The sequence below is a fragment of the Labeo rohita genome, chromosome 9 (assembly GCF_022985175.1).
Source record: "Labeo rohita strain BAU-BD-2019 chromosome 9, IGBB_LRoh.1.0, whole genome shotgun sequence".
Classification (NCBI taxonomy): domain Eukaryota; kingdom Metazoa; phylum Chordata; class Actinopteri; order Cypriniformes; family Cyprinidae; genus Labeo; species Labeo rohita.
Window position 1 is genome coordinate 21,462,059 of NC_066877.1, and position 16,938 is coordinate 21,478,996.

General features: G+C 34.9%; 2 protein-coding genes across 10 annotated transcripts in view; one reads left to right on the plus strand and one right to left on the minus strand.

Moving 5' to 3' along the window:
• Positions 1–7,034, plus strand: part of si:ch211-168k14.2 (phospholipase D1) — a 32,191-nt gene extending 25,157 nt beyond the window's left edge. For 3 of the 5 annotated variants that reach the window (XM_051118498.1, XM_051118495.1, XM_051118496.1), the window contains 7 exons: positions 16–101; positions 191–304; positions 627–676; positions 809–943; positions 3,422–3,575; positions 6,160–6,274; positions 6,566–7,034. In XM_051118498.1, coding sequence (XP_050974455.1) covers positions 16–101; positions 191–304; positions 627–676; positions 809–943; positions 3,422–3,575; positions 6,160–6,274; positions 6,566–6,790 — 879 coding nt within the window. In that variant the 3' untranslated portion in view covers positions 6,791–7,034. Of the gene's footprint in view, positions 1–15; positions 102–190; positions 305–626; positions 677–808; positions 944–3,421; positions 3,595–6,159; positions 6,275–6,565 lie in introns of those variants that run through there. The other 2 variants (XR_007828372.1, XM_051118499.1) reach the window with 2 other exon arrangements.
• Positions 7,035–7,123: 89 nt separating this feature from the next.
• The window catches only part of nalcn (sodium leak channel, non-selective), a 107,665-nt gene continuing 97,850 nt past the window's right edge, over positions 7,124–16,938 (minus strand). For 4 of the 5 annotated variants that reach the window (XM_051118494.1, XM_051118490.1, XM_051118493.1 and 1 more), the window contains 6 exons: positions 15,774–15,889; positions 12,899–13,056; positions 12,532–12,682; positions 11,582–11,731; positions 11,375–11,489; positions 7,124–7,948 (listed from right to left, as the gene is read on the minus strand). In XM_051118494.1, coding sequence (XP_050974451.1) covers positions 7,806–7,948; positions 11,375–11,489; positions 11,582–11,731; positions 12,532–12,682; positions 12,899–13,056; positions 15,774–15,889 — 833 coding nt within the window. In that variant the 3' untranslated portion in view covers positions 7,124–7,805. The remainder of the gene's footprint in view (positions 7,949–11,374; positions 11,490–11,581; positions 11,732–12,531; positions 12,683–12,898; positions 13,057–15,773; positions 15,890–16,938) is intronic. The other variant, XM_051118492.1, reaches the window with a different exon arrangement.

Consider the following 16,938-nt stretch of genomic DNA (forward strand, 5'->3'; position numbering starts at 1 on the left):
CTCCTTATATCTCAGAACCAGTTCTTCATCAGTTGTGCTGACAAATCCATCCACAACAGCATTGGCGATGCACTGACGGAGAGGATCCTGCGTGCGTACAGGTGCATTGTGACAAAAGATACACTTGTATACAAACATGAACACAAAAACATGACTGAGCACACCTAACTACATTTCATTTTGGCCACAGGGAGAAAAAAAAGTTTCGGGTCTATGTGGTGATGCCCCTGCTGCCCGGCTTTGAAGGTGACATCTCGTCAGGAGGGGGCCAAGCCATCAAAGCAATCATGCACTTTAATTACAGGTAATAACCCAGCAAACATGCGTCTTCTGTAATCACCAAATTGCCACAATTAAGGGTAAAAATGCAGCCTGATCGGCCGCTCGCAGCAAATTACACGTGTGTAATGTGGAAACAACAGACCCTGCTCCTCACGGGCTACAGAGAGACGATTACAGCCCCAGCTTGGACCCTCAACGCTAGGCTAGATAAGAGGAGCAGTGAGGGTGCTGTGGTCACTGGGGTTCAGCGAGCGATGTGATTGGTCGGGTGAAGAAGAATTAAGACATATGATTAGTGCAAGACAGGAAGTGGATGAAATGAAACCCCTCTTTCTCCGTTTCAGGACAATGTGCCGAGGGGAGCGCTCCATTATTGAGAGGCTCAAATGTGTGAGTAAGTAGACTAGTATGTAGAAGTATAAACTTACTCTATAGATAATGTGCATGTGAATTGCATGATTGTAATTTATTATAGCAAGACAAGAACGAAGAAAGTGTGTGTTTATGTGTTTGTATTTGTCTGCAGTGGCAGATTGCTGGATCAAGTACATCTCATTCTGCGGTCTGCGTACTCATGCTGACCTGGATGGGCGTCTGGTCACTGAACTCATTTACGTGCACAGCAAGCTCATGATCGTGGACGACTGCACTGTCATTATTGGTCAGTCACTCTACCACACACATACAGAAAAGTCAGATTGGGTTGTTTCAGAAAATGGCACAATTTGTGTCGGAAAATTTCAGGCATTTTATTCTTTATCACTGCATTTGAAAACATTACTGCTTAGTGGAAAAGTCATAAACGCTTTCCCAAGTTAGGCCCAAAATAGCTGTCATAACTGCATGATATATCCTGCTTGATATACAGACAAATATAATTTTTTTTACTGGCTAAAGATTACTACTAAGGTATCTTAAAAAAAAAAGGACTGCATAATTAAATGCAACTTAACAACAACAGCAATAATAATAATATATATGCATAAAAGTAATACAAGTGTAAATTATAAGTAAATATTGAAATGATACATTTAAAATTTATTTTACAATGTTTCATATATATGTATATAGCTGTGTCATAACTACATGATATATCCTGATTAATATTCAGACAAATATATTTTTTTACTGGCTAAAAATTACTATTAAGATATCTTAAAAAAAAGAAGACTGCATAATTAAATGGAAATTAACAACAGCAACAACAGCAGTAAATAATAATAATAATATATGTGTATAAAAGTAATACATGAGCCAATTATAAGTAAATATTTAAATGATACATTTAACATTTATTTTACAATGTTTCATATATATGTATATAGCTGTGTCATAACTACATGATATATCCTGCTTGATATTCAGACAAATATAATTTTTACTGGCTAAAAATTACTATTAAGACAAAAAGACTGTATAATTAAATGGAAATTAACAACAACAACAGCAACAACAACAATAATAATAATAATGTCCTTTTTCCCCAAACAATGTGTATTATTATATATATTATATATAATATATTATTATTATATTAAATATTATATATATATAAATCAAAATTTAATTATAAGTAAATATTTAAATATGTTAGACTTAATATTATTTCTAATATAATTTAATAAGTAATATTATATATGTGTGTGTGTGTGTGTGTGTGTGTGTAAAATTAATACAAAATTCAGTTATAATTAAATATTGAAATATGTTACATTTAATATTTATTTAATTTTTTTCATATATACATTTAATATTTATTACTAATATTTAATAATTTATATATATATATATATATATATATATAAATCAAAGTTCAATTATAAGTAAATATTTAAATATGTTACATTTAATATTTATGACTATTATGTAATAATTTATATATATATATATAAATTCTATATAAAATAAATTCAATTTTAAGTAAATATTTAAATGATACATTTAATATTTATTTTCAAATTTTCACACACACACACACACACACACTGAATTTTGAATGTTATATATATGTATCATTATACATTCAATTCAAAATGTAATCATATTATATTATTACATTCAATTATAAGTAAGTATTTAAATGTTACACTTACTATTTATTAATATAATTTATTTTATATATATATATATATATATATATATATATATATATAGAATATTAATTAATACAAAATTCAGTTATAAGTAAAGACTAAAATATGTTAAGTTTAATATTTATTTTCAGTTTTTCATATATGCATCCTTAAATTATTATTATTTAAAAATTATTTTACTCTTTGCTTTTACTGGCTTACCTTTTGAATGGTAGCGTATCATTATATATTTTGAAATATTAAGCAGCAAAAGCTGTTTTTTTACTGAAAATAATAGGAAATGTTTCTTGAGCATCAAATCAGCATATTAGAAAAAATTCTGACAGTTCTTGACACTGAAGAATGAGATAAAAATGAAAATTCAGCTTTGCCATCACAAGAATAAATTACATTTTAGATGTATTAAAAACAGATGTATTAAAAATTAATTGTAATTGTAATAATATTTTACAATATTACTGCATTTTTGATCCTATAGTGAAAAAAAAAAAACGTAAAAAATTGGTCACTTTATTTTAAGGTCCAATTCTACATATTAACAAACCATTAACTACAACTTTTGCCTTAATAAACTCCTAATTTGCTTGTTAGTAGTGAGGTATTTGTTAGGTTTAGGTATTGGGTAGAATAAGGACATACAGAATATGTGCTTGTGTAAACCTGTTAGTCGCCACTAGGGGGCACTGCACTCATACAAAACGCATCTAAGTGCGGACATGTGCAGAATACCAAACATCAACAGATGTTTATGAAAAGCGAAGTCACGCCTGTCTCCTCGATCATCACAAATGCATTATTAAAATCCCATTAACGTCGCTCAAATCCTGTTTGTCTTTATCAATTCCAATTATCCTCTTATCCTTATGAATAGGCTTTGAAGAAGAAAAATGAGAAATCTCAGTGTTTTTCACTGATATGTCCTTGAGGCTGTCTGTAGAGGTCACACCCCAATACAGATCCAGAACACGCTCCTAACGCTCCCCACGGCATTAACCGTGATAGTGGGAAAAGGCAAGGTGTCTGATAGGTATCTGTGATCTGCTTAGGCTCTGCAAACATCAATGACAGGAGCATGCTGGGAAAGAGAGACAGTGAAATGGCTGTGGTTGTTGAAGACACAGAATTTCAGCCCTCTGTCATGGATGGAGAGAGTTATCAGGCTGGCAGGTTCGCTCTGTCTCTACGGGAGGAGTGCTTCAGGTCTGCTTTCCCGTTACACGTGAGCTACATGACAACAGGATTTCCCTTAGCAGTGGGAGATTTACAGTCCTGTGCAATACATCATTTATATTCATTGGGTGAATCCCACAAACACAAAAGTCTGGTTCTATTTTGACGTATTTTTCATGAAGTAATTGAAGCATTTTTATGACTATTTTATATATATGGTTCTAAAAACTGTAAAAAATAAATAAATGAAAAAAAAATCTTTATGTAAATTTACTATTATATTTTTTAAAGTATTTAAAAAAAGCATTTTTTAAAATATTTTTTCTTTTGATTTTCAGGTGAAATATGAACTAGTTTATATACAGCTTAATGTACCCTATTAATTTAAATGTATTATTTTTTGCTGCTAGTGTTCGGCGATATGCTTCTTAGTCATATTTTTCCATCTTCAGCCTGTGAGATCACCAATACACAATATTATCATGCTAATTATTACTTAATTATTTACGGTTTCATAGCCGGAGAGTGAACCAACTTCAGGGTAGGACTGAAAGCAGCCTCTGTCATATTTTATAAACCATACATTATGTTGAATTCATTTTTATTTGGTGCTGAAGAAATGTACGATCTGGGTACCTCATAATCTTACATTAAATGATAGATTAAATCTTATTTAATCTTACATATGATGTTTGATGTGCTCATATAGTATTTTTATTAATTAAACCAAAAAAAAAAACAAGATGTGTTTTTTTATATTACTGATGAGGCGTCTATACAGATCATTTGTATGCTGCTTATACTATACTACGTCGCAAATGTTGGATGTTGGCTGGATGATTACTGATGTACATTGTGGTGATCATATTGAAGTAAAGAGGTTAGGAACATGTTATAATAATGTCATGGGAACGTTAAAATAACATTATACAAATCAAAAACTAACGTTCAGTTTCCGTTAGGAAAACTTCCCTGGCTAACCAAAAACAAATCTTAACAAAATCTAACATTCTGGGAACCAAAAAACCTAATTTTTATTATACTGTTAAGGGAACGTTAGTTTAATGTAAGAATAACGTTCTGGGTATGTTAAGAAAACTTTCCTGGCTAACCAAAAACAAACCTTAAAAAAAAAAATTTGGGAACCAAAAAACCTAATGTTCATCATACTAATATTAGGGGAACATTAGTTTAGCATTAGAATAACATTTTAGGAACCAAACCTAACATTCTGGGAACGTTAAGAAAACATTTCTCGTTAACCAAAACAAACCCTTAAAAAATAACGTTCTGGAAACCAGAAAATTAATATTCTGGGAACGTAAAAATAACATTATACAAACCAAAAACTAACATTCTTTTTCCATTAAGAAAACTTTCCTAGCTGACCAAAAACAAACCATAAAAATAACATTCTGGGAACAAAAAACATAAGATTAACAATAGAATAACGTTCTAGGTACCAAAAACTAATATTCTGGGAACGTTAAGAAAACATTCATTGCTAACCAAAAACAAACCGAATAACATTTTGGGAACCGAAAAACTAACATTCATTATACCAACATTAGGGGAACATTGGATTAACTTTAGATTAACATTAGAATAACGTTCTAGGTGTCAAAAACTAACATGGGAACGTTAAGAAAACTTTTACTGGCTAACCAAAAACAAACCATAAAAATAACGTTCTGTAAACCAAAAACTAACGTTAAGAGAACATTAAAATAACATTATACACGCTAATAACTAACATTCTAGTTCCGTTAAGAAAACATTCTTGGCTAACCAAAAACAAACCTTAACAAAATAACATTCTGGGAACCAAAAAACTAACGTTAATTATACTAACATTAGGGAAACATTAGATTAACAGTAGAATAACGTTTCCTGGCTAACCAAAAACAAACTTTTAAAAAATAATGTTCTGGGAACCAAAAACTAACATCTCAGCTTACAATTTTTGGTTCCCAGAAAGTTAGTGTAATTTATTAACTACACATATTTTTTTAGTCAAGTAGCATATCAATGTCATATCATAAAATATTTTTAATGTGACTGAATTTGTATTTAAAATTAGATTGTAATTTACTAATTATAATGCTTACTCAGTTATTCAAACAGAAGCCTCAGAAAATGAACATTTATTCTACATTTAGAACATCGTAACTGACTTCTGTTTAGCTTAAGTTTACGCACTTAAGAAAAACCCCGTTATAAATAGTGAAGCCCTCTACACTTTATGATGAATAAATCTGTTCTTACATCACACAGAGATCTGCACTTTGTTGGTTATGACGAAAGAATTTGCGATAGAGCAGAATTCAGTCAGGTGTTTCAGCGATGACTCATCTGAACGCCTCTGATTGGCCATCGAATTCATAAACTCAACGGAATTCATAACATTCTGGGAAACAAAAAAAAAAATGTGCGATTGGTTATAACGTGTAATGCTGTGAAAATGCTGAAAAATAATTACGATGAAACAAAATAAGACCTAATATTAATTCAATAATAATCAAATTTGTCTATACATGATACTGTTGGATACCTATGTGCTTTAGTACATTACAAAGTGGGTTATTTGGATTGTGAAAGCAGTCTCTTTTTTTAGACTTGTACTTGGCTTGCTGGGAGACAGCATAGACATCAGCGATCCCATCAGTGACCGATTCTACAAGGAAATCTGGATGGTGACTGCAGCCAAGAATGCCAGTGTGTATGACAAGGTAAATAAATCACTCAAAAAAGAAAGAGCCAACAAAAGAGCACAGCACTGACCTTCCTCACCGCACGCTCTAAATAGCCCTTGATTCATTCTTAGAATAGAGCTTCCTTTTATCACTGATCTTATAAATGCGATTAACCGGCTCAGTCAATAGAGCCGGATGTTTGCTTGTGCTCTGATTCTGCCTTTGTGTCATTAAAATGCTTAGCAAACCAATATTAGTATTTTTTTTTATATATATGCTTAATAGGTGTTTGTTAGGAATAGTCACCATCACTGACTCCCTCTGCAGGTCTTCAGATGTTTGCCCACCGATGCAGTCCTGAACTATAAGATTCTGAGGGACTACATGTCACGTCCTTGCATGGCTGCCGAGGATCCTTTACAGGCCTGTGCCGAACTGAAGAAGATACGAGGTTTTCTGGTCCAATTTCCTTTATACTTTCTCTCTGAAGAGAACCTTTTCCCTTCTTTCAACTCTAAAGAGGGAATCATGCCTATTGAGCTTTGGACATAGACTCTTTGAACCCATAATGGCTGTCTTCTCTTTTGATGCATGTCGTCTAATGATGCTATATGTGCTGTCAGTAGCATGCATACTTCTGTAGAGCAAAAACTACCTCTGAGCTATCTATAGATGTGTGCTTAAACCTTCATTGTTCTGTTTGTCTGTTGTCCCTGTAGGTTTATAACTGAACTCTGTCTTAATCAAATATACATGGACACTGCAGCTGTTGTAAATAATTAACTTTGTTCTTTCAGTAATTATTCCTTTATATGTGCATAGTTGTTTTCAGATCTTCCAGATAATTAATCTAGGTAAAAATGCTTGAAATCAGAACACAACCACTTCAGGTAATATCACTTTTAATTTAAAAGCACGCAATAAATTGCTGTAATTTTAATTTTTACAAAAGTACATTATTTAAATATATCATTTAAATTAATCTTATAACTTACATAGCTTGATTATAATAATCAGACATCTGGAAAAGTCAGTCACATAGACACATAATACAGTTACATTCACTGTCTTGCCATGATGTACGCAAGCGATTGCATAAACTGTAAACCCACAGTTTTACAACACAAGATAATTGTGGACTTTACAAACACTCACGTAATGAAGACAAACAAGAAGAACGCTATGGCTTTGGTTAGGTGTGTCACATGTACCATGTGAATTTCCTAGCCATTAAATCTACATTTCAGGATATTAGACTCTTAGATTACGTTACATAAACTTCCTGAGGACACTTTACCGCTGCTCTTTCATCAAAGCTATTTCTCATTGACAAAACAATGCTCGCTGAAAAATTTCCACCACAGTAGAGCGAGCATTAACGTAGTTGAAATTGACAATGTCTTTGAATAAGCAAAAGGTGGCTTGAATGGGTGCAGGTGACGCTTTAAGCAGCAGAAACACCTATGTGAAGCTAATACAAAGGATCATGAAGAAGCCAATACAAAAGGTTTAACCAAACGATCCTTTCTTGAGAGGAAAATCTGGAAAATTAGCAAGAAGTTTGGCTTCAGATATCAATGAGGTCATCGCCGCTTTCGTCACTTTCCACCGTCAGTTGGCGAGTCCACCACTTTTTGACTTCAGACCCAGAGGAGGCCTCATCACTCACAGGGTTCATCTTACACACCATGGACTTCACACTCGTGCGCCCTGCGGGACAAACACAAGACCGCGACGTGAGTCACGGGTTAACCAGCCACACAAACACGTCAATGTGCAGAATACTAAACACATGGAAAAAGGAACAATAAACAAGTCTTTGTTCTTGTTCAAACCCTTTCAAAGAAACATGGGAAGAAATTTGGTAATTGTTTATTATATGTATCAATGGTGGTGGTGTTCTGAAAGAGGAGGCAAAGTCTTTAAAGTAGAAGTCCACTTCCAAAACAAAGATTCACATATAATGTACTCACACCCTTGTCATCCATGATGTTCATGTCTTTCTTTCTTCAGTCGTAAAGAAATTGTTTTTTGAGGAAAAAATGTCAGTATTTTTCTCCATGTAATGGACTGCTATGGTGCCCCGATTTTGAACCAAAATGCAGTTTAAATGCGGCTTCCAATGATCCCGAATGCGGTTGTAAACGATCCCAGTCGAGGAAGAAGGGTCTTATCTAGCATAACGATCGGTTATTTTCATAAAAATAATACAGTTAATATACTTTTTAATGTCGAACGCTCGTCTTGTCTTACTCTGCCTGGACTGTTTTTTTCCGGTTCATGACAGTTAGGGTATGTCGAAAAACTCCCATCTCATGTTCTCCCTCAACTTCAAAATCGTCCTATATCGCTGTTTTACCTTTTTTGTTAAGGGTGTTTGATCTCCTTTGCATGTTCACTTTGCAAAGACTGTGTCGGTACTTCTGCAGCGATGTAGGAGTTTTTCAACATACCCTAACTGTCTTGAGCCAGAACACACAGAGTTCAACCAGAGCAAGACAAGACGTGCATTTGAAAATAAAAAGTATTTAAACTGTATTTTTTTTATGAAAACAACCGATCGTTTGCTAGATAAGACCCTTCTTCCTCGGCTGGGATTGTTTACAACCACATTTGGGATCGTTTGAAGCCGCATTTAAACTGCATTTTGGACGTTCAAAATCTGGGCACCATACCAGAAAAAATGCTGAAATGTTTTTCTCAAAAAACATAATTTCTTTACGACTGAATAAAGAAAGACATGAATATCTTGGATCACAAGGAGTTATCTGTTAATCTTATCTGAATTATCTGTAAATCTTTGTTTTGAAAGTGGACTTCTTTAAAGTTTTTATTTTCTTTTTTTAATCAAATGTAAATTCAGGTCTCAGCCTGGTTAAATGAACATTACTTACACTATCAGAAAAAGAAAAAAAAAAAAACGATTTTATATTTACGTGACCAATGTAATCAACATTCGGTTTATTAAAGCCAAGTATGAATCTCATCAAGTTAGTGTTTTTAAGCATTTTACATTTATTCCAAAATAATAACTTACTGCAGTAACAATTTAAATTGTCAACTGTTAACATGTTCAGCTTTTCTTTTTAATAGTTAACTTTTAACTATTTTTGAATTTTTTGTAACATCAGTCATCAAAGCTTGGTAAATATTGCTCAAGACACAGAGATTAACTTTAAACTTCACCAAGCTGATTACTCACCAAGCTAAAACTTCCATAGATCATGTTTTCTTGCCATTTTAGGCCAACAAAGCGGTTCCATCTAAGTCTTTGAGTTGTTTACTTACTTTTTTAAATTAGTCTTCCCAGTAACACCATTATGTTGTTCATTCGGAATGATTCGCAAACACAAGAGGCGGGATTTAGTACATGAATAGAGCCCTATGATTTCCACAATGCAGAAAATGCAGAAGGAATCGCGGAGTCCAGTCATAAAAACGGAATATCAAACCGAATTTGTCAAAGTTTGGAAGAATTAATCAAAAGTATGTTATAAAATGAAAACAAATTGCAATATGGTGTAGTATCTGTAAATATTAAGCCACAAAAGACAATTTAAATGAAAGATATTAAAGTTAATGGTATTTACGGCAACCCGTCAAAATAAAAGTTCGGTTTAACTTGAAGAGATTGTGGCACAAATACTTACTATTATTTAGTAGAATGTACGTAATACTACTGCTATTACTGTTGAAATATAAAACAAAAAACTTTTTTTTTAAAGAAATAAGCACACAATATTTTTTTCTTGTTTTAATTTTTATAGTAGTACCCCTTTACTTGGCCAAAAATTAAATTAGTTTGATTTTCATTAATTGAAAGATAAATTAAATTAATGTTTTATGCCTTCATTTTATAACCTAGAAAAATTTAAATACACAACACAGAATTTAAAGGCTATTGTAAGAATGAATAAAAGTTGTTTTTATGCATTCAAATAATTAATCAGGCTAAAACACAGAATTTGGTAACAATAAAACATTACATAGAGCCCTAAACATGTAATTTTTGTTAATCTTTTAATAAACTGATGTTAAATTGTATAGGTTTCATGATTTTAATCAATTAGACATGCTTTTTGATTAATATAATTTAATTAAATTATTAAAAAGGAGTCCAGAAAAATTAAAACAGAAAAAACGGAATCCAGAAAAATTTAAACGGAAAATAATGGAATTTGGAAAAAAAAAAATATAATAAATATAAAATATAAATATAACGAATTTCATAGAGCTCTATATGAGCCAATCACAGCCAAACCAGTCATATCCAATTATATCACAATGGAGGCACTCCCTCCTCTCACATGACTTTCCCCCATTCATTCTCAATTAACCCTCACCAAACTCACCGCATGCTTTAGGGGGTCTGTTAAAACTCAATGGGCTCAGGAGAGGCGAGAGACATGGACTCTCACTGTAACTTTACCTGCTGGTGTCGCTGTTGGACAATGTTTGTAGAAAAACTCTATGAATTTTTTTGCCTCCTCAGAGGAAACACCCCTGATATACGGTTGAAGTCAAAAGTTTACATACACCTTGCAGAATCTGCAAAATGTTAATTATTTTAGCAAAATAAAAGGGATCATACAAAAATAAGGTGAATAAGGTATTTCACAGGGACTCATATGCAACTATTACAGAAGGTTCAAATGCTCTCTGATGCTTCAGAAGTAAAAAACAATGCATTAAGAGCTGGGGTGAAAACTTTGTATTTGAAGATCAGGGTAAAGTAAACTTTTTTTGTCTTCTGGGGAACACGTAAGCATCTTCTTTAGCTTCTGAAGGGCAGTACTAAATGAAAAAAAAAAAAAAAAAAGTACACATCCTTAATCCATTCAAAAGTTTACACCCCTGGCTCTTGATCTATTGTTTTTCCGTCTGAAGCATCAGTAAGTATCAGTGTTTGAACCTTCTGTAATAGTTGCATATGAGTCCCTCAGTTGCCCTCAGTGTAAAAAGATGGATCTCAAAATCATACAGTCATACTGCAGTATAATTATCATGCTAACATTCTTTAGCAACACTTAGCCTGACTTATGTTGCTATATACCTCATTTATAAGTCGCTTTGGATAAAAGCAATACTTTTGTAAATGTAACAAGCTTGTTTAATAGTGCATTGCTTGGTGTTGACCTGCAGGCAGTCGCCACTGTCCCAGCTTCCTCTGGGGTCGGTCGGCAGAGTCCTGTCGGTAGCCACTGCGGTCTGACAGGGTGGGACTCAGTAAGGTCTGTAGGCCGCTGTTCTGCTGGGTCAAGGAACATCATTTCAAATCATTTCATTAGAATGAAGACTCCGTAACACACAGAGTCTCTGAAGAATAGACACTAGTATGGTTACCTCTGGCTGAGTGGGATTGTCTTGGTTATGGGCGTTGGTGTCCTCGCTGGGGACGGTGGTCTCAATGCTGGGAGGGTTAAGCAGGCGTCGGAGATCCTGCTGTTGGCTCTCTCTCAGACTGAGAATGATGCTACATGACTGCTGCTGCTTCTGAAGGAAGAAGGTGGTGTATCAGTGTTTTCATTCTGTTCATCCTGCATGTCTAATATCAGCTTCTCTCCCAGTGGCTCTATGCTGATATGGGACTAATTCAATTGAACAATGACAATAAAAGCAATTGAACTGAATATCAGCAGTTATATCAGTGATCCTATAAGTGGATCTGCGTGAGTTTATAGCTCTGACTTTGGCTACACGTCGCAAGCCAACAGCGCCTAATTGTGATTTCCTGCTCAAATCAGATTTCTTTGTGAGAAGAGATAGCAAAGTCCCTTTCAAGGAAAGTCGGCTCACTCAGTGCTCATTTATGCAACGCCTCCAGGCAGCTATTTTAAGCACCAATTCCTATCTGCATGAATGAGGAAATACCAAAATCTCAGAAAATACTTGCCAACCTCTCATTTAAACATATTTAAATGAGCTTTTCGATAAATGTTGTTATTCCATCATAATGTGCAAAACAATTTCTCCATTTCAGAGTATTATGAATAAACTGTCTTGGTATATATATTCAATCTTTGGAGATATCTGCACACATACACACAAAATACTCCTCTGACAAAAAAGTTAATGTCACACTGTCAAGTTAGACTGACTTAAATATTGCATAAATTTCCACCTGACTGTTCAAGATTTCTTTCTGCATATTAAAGTGAAATCAGATTTGGGCCTTGTTGAAATGTAGTGTGAATATAGTCGCTGTCAAACCGCTGATCTGTTGTCAGTTTATTGGGGTGAATATCGGTGAAGTGTCAGGAGTGTGGGAGTCGTGTGTGTTTATATGAACTCACGGCTCGTATGCGTTTCAGGCACTTCTTTAACCACATGCGGATGGTTTGTTTGGCCACCTCCTCCTCTATAGTGTATTCAAGCTGCTCTCGTGCCAACAGCTCCTCCAGCTGAAGACTCTTCCGGATATCAACTGAGCGGTACGACAGCATGCTGAAACACATACACCATTGATGACTTAATATAAGCTGCTGAACAAGCTTAGTGACCAACATGAAGAACGCATCAGAGATTGTTCTTTTTAGACTAGGGAAGATTTAAGTTCTGAACTCTTCTATATAAAATTGAACATTTTGATTTGTCATGATATGAACACTTTTGTTTTTCCCCCAAAATGTGTTGTAATGAATACTAATGGTCCTTTCTAACCTTAGTACATCATGGAAGGTGACATCTCCTCCGTTGTGCAGACGCTCCATCTCGTAACACATGTGTTTGAAGAGAAGCTTGTCTTTGTCCAGGTCAACTTCCAGACGACCTCTCAGCAGACGGAGCAGAAACTTCACCCGAGAGGTCGGAATCACTCCCTGTTTTCGAAAGACTGAAGTAAATACCTTTATATATAATGGCAAAAGGGCTATGTAGGAAAATTCTCAGACTGTAACTGTTGCTAGTAATCTGCCTACCTAGACATTTTAATGATTTTCTTTTACTCACCCCTAATTTTCAATTACTCACCCTCATGCCATTCCAAACCCGTAAGACGTCTGCTTAATTTCAGAACACAAAGTAAGATATTTTTGATGAAATCTGAGAGCTTTCTGACCCTGCATAGACAGCAAAGCACCTGAAGGTTGCAAGGCCCAGAAAGGTAGTAAGAACATGTCCATGTGACATCAATAGTTCAACCTTATTTTATGAAGCAAGGAGAATATTTTTGTGAGCAAAGAAAACAAAAATAACTTTGTTTAAAAATGTCTTCTCTTCCGTGTCAGTCTTCGACATGCGTTCACACGAGTACCACGACACATATGCTGCTGATGCAAAATCCGGCGTTCTGACATAGAACCCAGATGCACTGCGCCTTGTTTACAAACAGAAGATGATGCACGTTGTACATAAAACAGTGGTCGTAACATGTCTGAAAATTTCGACAGAGAGGATGACTTGCAATTTTTTTGCCCCGCCTTACTTATTCAAACCGGAATATACAGACAATGAAATAAGGCTTTGTTTACACTGCAGGTCTTGATGCCCAATTCTAATTTACTGCCTACATACTATATGTCCAACAAAGGACCAGCTTAAACCAGCTCAAACTAGCAGCCATGCTTCAAAACAAACCTAACCAGCATATGCTGATTTTTTCAACAGGGACTTGCCATACTGCCATACTCTAACTTTTGTCAGTATGGATCATCGATTTTGATGACATCACTCTGCACTTCAGCTGAAGCTGTGGCTGAAATCAGTCACTTGTTTATAGAATTTGTATTTTCTGTTCGGTGAATGGCACGTAGTGCACTATATAGGGGATAAGGAACGATTCAGAACGATTCAGACTGTAAATATGCATTCCGTTGGGGCGAATGAAGTCTGGTTTCATGCTGTGTCACACGAACCACCGTAGCAAGCTCACAGTCTGCTCTGGTCCAAAGATGCGATAGCACGGAGCGGATCATATGCACGAGACGGCGCAGACCACAAAACGTATCAGACCCATTTGAATTCAACACAGAATGCTATCGATATGGATGAGATTGTGATATAAACAAAAAGCAGTGATATAAACAAAACGCTATTTGCTATTTAAAAAAGGGGGTGGGACCGCTTGATATGTCCCTCCCTGTCTTCCTGTTTCAGTTGAAATGACATCAACACATATAATAATGCTGTATTTCAAAAGCTGTATTTTAGTTGACCCTTAATGGGGGGTTCTTGCACCACACACTAGCCGAGATGGACGAACACAAACTATGCTTAATGCTAGCTCTGTGATATATGCAAAGTTCGCCATCACCATGATGTTGCCATTCACTGCCTCCACATGTGCTTCCTCCTAAGAATAATATGATGTCATTACACCACTAAGAAGTACCAAATTGTCGCAGTTGTAATGACGAACAGAACGCAATGCCTCAGAAAATCTGATCTGCCTGTTTACATGACAGACGGCACATATCTGATTGGCACATATCTGATTTATGAATGAGGCCAATGCATGCATTTTTTTCCTGTTTACACAGTCATAGAACACATCTGATCTGTGTTACATATAAGCAAAAAAATCTGAATTGGGTCACACTTAACTGACAGTGTAAATGAGGACTAAGAGAGATTGAAGTTCTACGTCAGAACGCCTGCTCCTGTGTCAGCAGCACCACACGAATGCGTCATGGAAGAGAAGAAATTGTTGTTATTTAATAAGTTATTTTTGTAATCTTTGTGCACACAAAGTATTCTCATAGATTCATAAAATTAAGGTCGAACCACTGATGTCACATGGACTATTTTATTGTCCTTACTGACCTTTCTTGGCCTTGAATGTGTCAGTTGTTTTACTCTCTATGCTGGGTCAGAAAGCTGTCAGATTGAATTTAAAATGTCTTCATTTGTGTTCTGAGGATGAACGAAGGTCTTACAGGTTTGGAACAGCATGAGGGTGAGTAATTATCGAAACAATTTAGTTTTTTGGGTGAAATATTCCTTTAAACAGGTGGTTTACAGTTTTGGTTTTGAGCCAAATGAAAACTCTAGTGAAAAGTTGTTGTTGCCTGTGTAGAGTGTTCTAAATCAGCTTTGTGAGGTTCCATGACAGTCAGCGTGCTGTCTTAGAAGGCTAGTAGACATCGAGTAAGCTCTGTAGATTTTGGACCAGTGTCTAATTAGGGACATAGTCCTTCCTGTGCTCAGCTGTTACAGTCTTTTGGTCTCAAGTGTTTCTAGCTGATCCTAGCACTGCTGGTTGATTCATTAAGGCCAAAAAATGACTGGTGTGCCTCATTTAACTCATATACACGAGCAGATATTACTGATCCTAGGGGGGGAGGTCAAATCTGCACGCACTTCTCTCTGCTGCTCTCAATAAGGCTGTTTCCACCTAATGAAGATGACAGCTCAACACCTCTCGCTATCTGTGACAGGCAGTAATAACCTCCAATTACTCCGGAGGTGAGAATGTCGATGCGTGTGATTCATTCATTTGCGGCTTCAGAGCCGGTGCGGCGAGCGCACGCGGGTATTAACTCAAAATCATCCCCGCTGACAGCCGCTGATCACAGGCACGTCCCCTCCTCCTCCTCACCTCCCGCTTGTCATCCACCATGTTCCAAATGATCTGGAAGTGACGCAGGTCGTTGTAGCTTAGCAACTGGTCCTCCTCGGTGGAGTAGAACAAAGAAAAATTCTCCACAATGATGGCTGAGGGGGAGATAAAGTGATTATGTTTGGGATAGCTTTCAGCTAGGCTCTCAGTACTTTAGTGAAAGACTGAAAACAGACTCTAAACAAGTGTGCAAATGCAGACATGAATGCCTGACTGATCCATTGCAAGCAAATGGTCCTGTTGTACATACTTTTCATGCATTGCTGTGGGTGTAATAAACCTCAAGGGGGCAATAAATGCCTCTTTTAAATTGTCAGGATATAACATGTTGACTGTTAATGCTAATACCCACTATATTTGCTTTTTGGAATGCAACTAGCAAACACATTGAATGATATTTCAGAGCATAAAGTTGAGTGGTGTGTGAGTTACACACTCATGGTGTAGAGAGTGTTGTGGGCCTAACCCTTCCGAAACAGACCAGCTAGGACTATTATGATTATGCTCAGGGGTGTACATAAGTGGTGCTCAGGTGCATATGTGCAACCAAAATAAAAAATGCGCTGTGTAAATAAGTTCAGACCACTCTTTTGCGCACTGACATGATTGCACAATCACCATTTTAGATCGACTAACCCTGATATATAAATATTAGCACTGCATTTTGTATTTTTGTGTACGTTATTTTTTTGTTATTTTTTAGTTCATACTCATTTTTATTTCAAAATATAATAGTATTATCAAACTTTATTTTTTTCATTATTCTTTTATTTAAAAAAAATACAGTGCAATAAACTATTATTACTGTTGTTAATTATTTTATTTTTATTTTTTAGTTACTTAAAACCATAAAGAAGAAAGAAAAAAATGTTACTTGAAATAAAATAAATGTTAACTGAAAAATAAAAAAATCAAACCTTTTTTTTCAGATTGATTGCAAAGCAACATTTCTTTTTCATTTAGTTTAACTTGATGTACTAAAATAAATCTGAAATAAAAACTATAAATACAAAAGTAAAAAAAACAACAATAACTTAAAAATACTAATAAAAATACTAATAATGACAAAAACAACAAAATTACTAACATTTTAAATTAACATGAAAACAGAAAATATGAATAAAATCTCATTCACATTATTAGC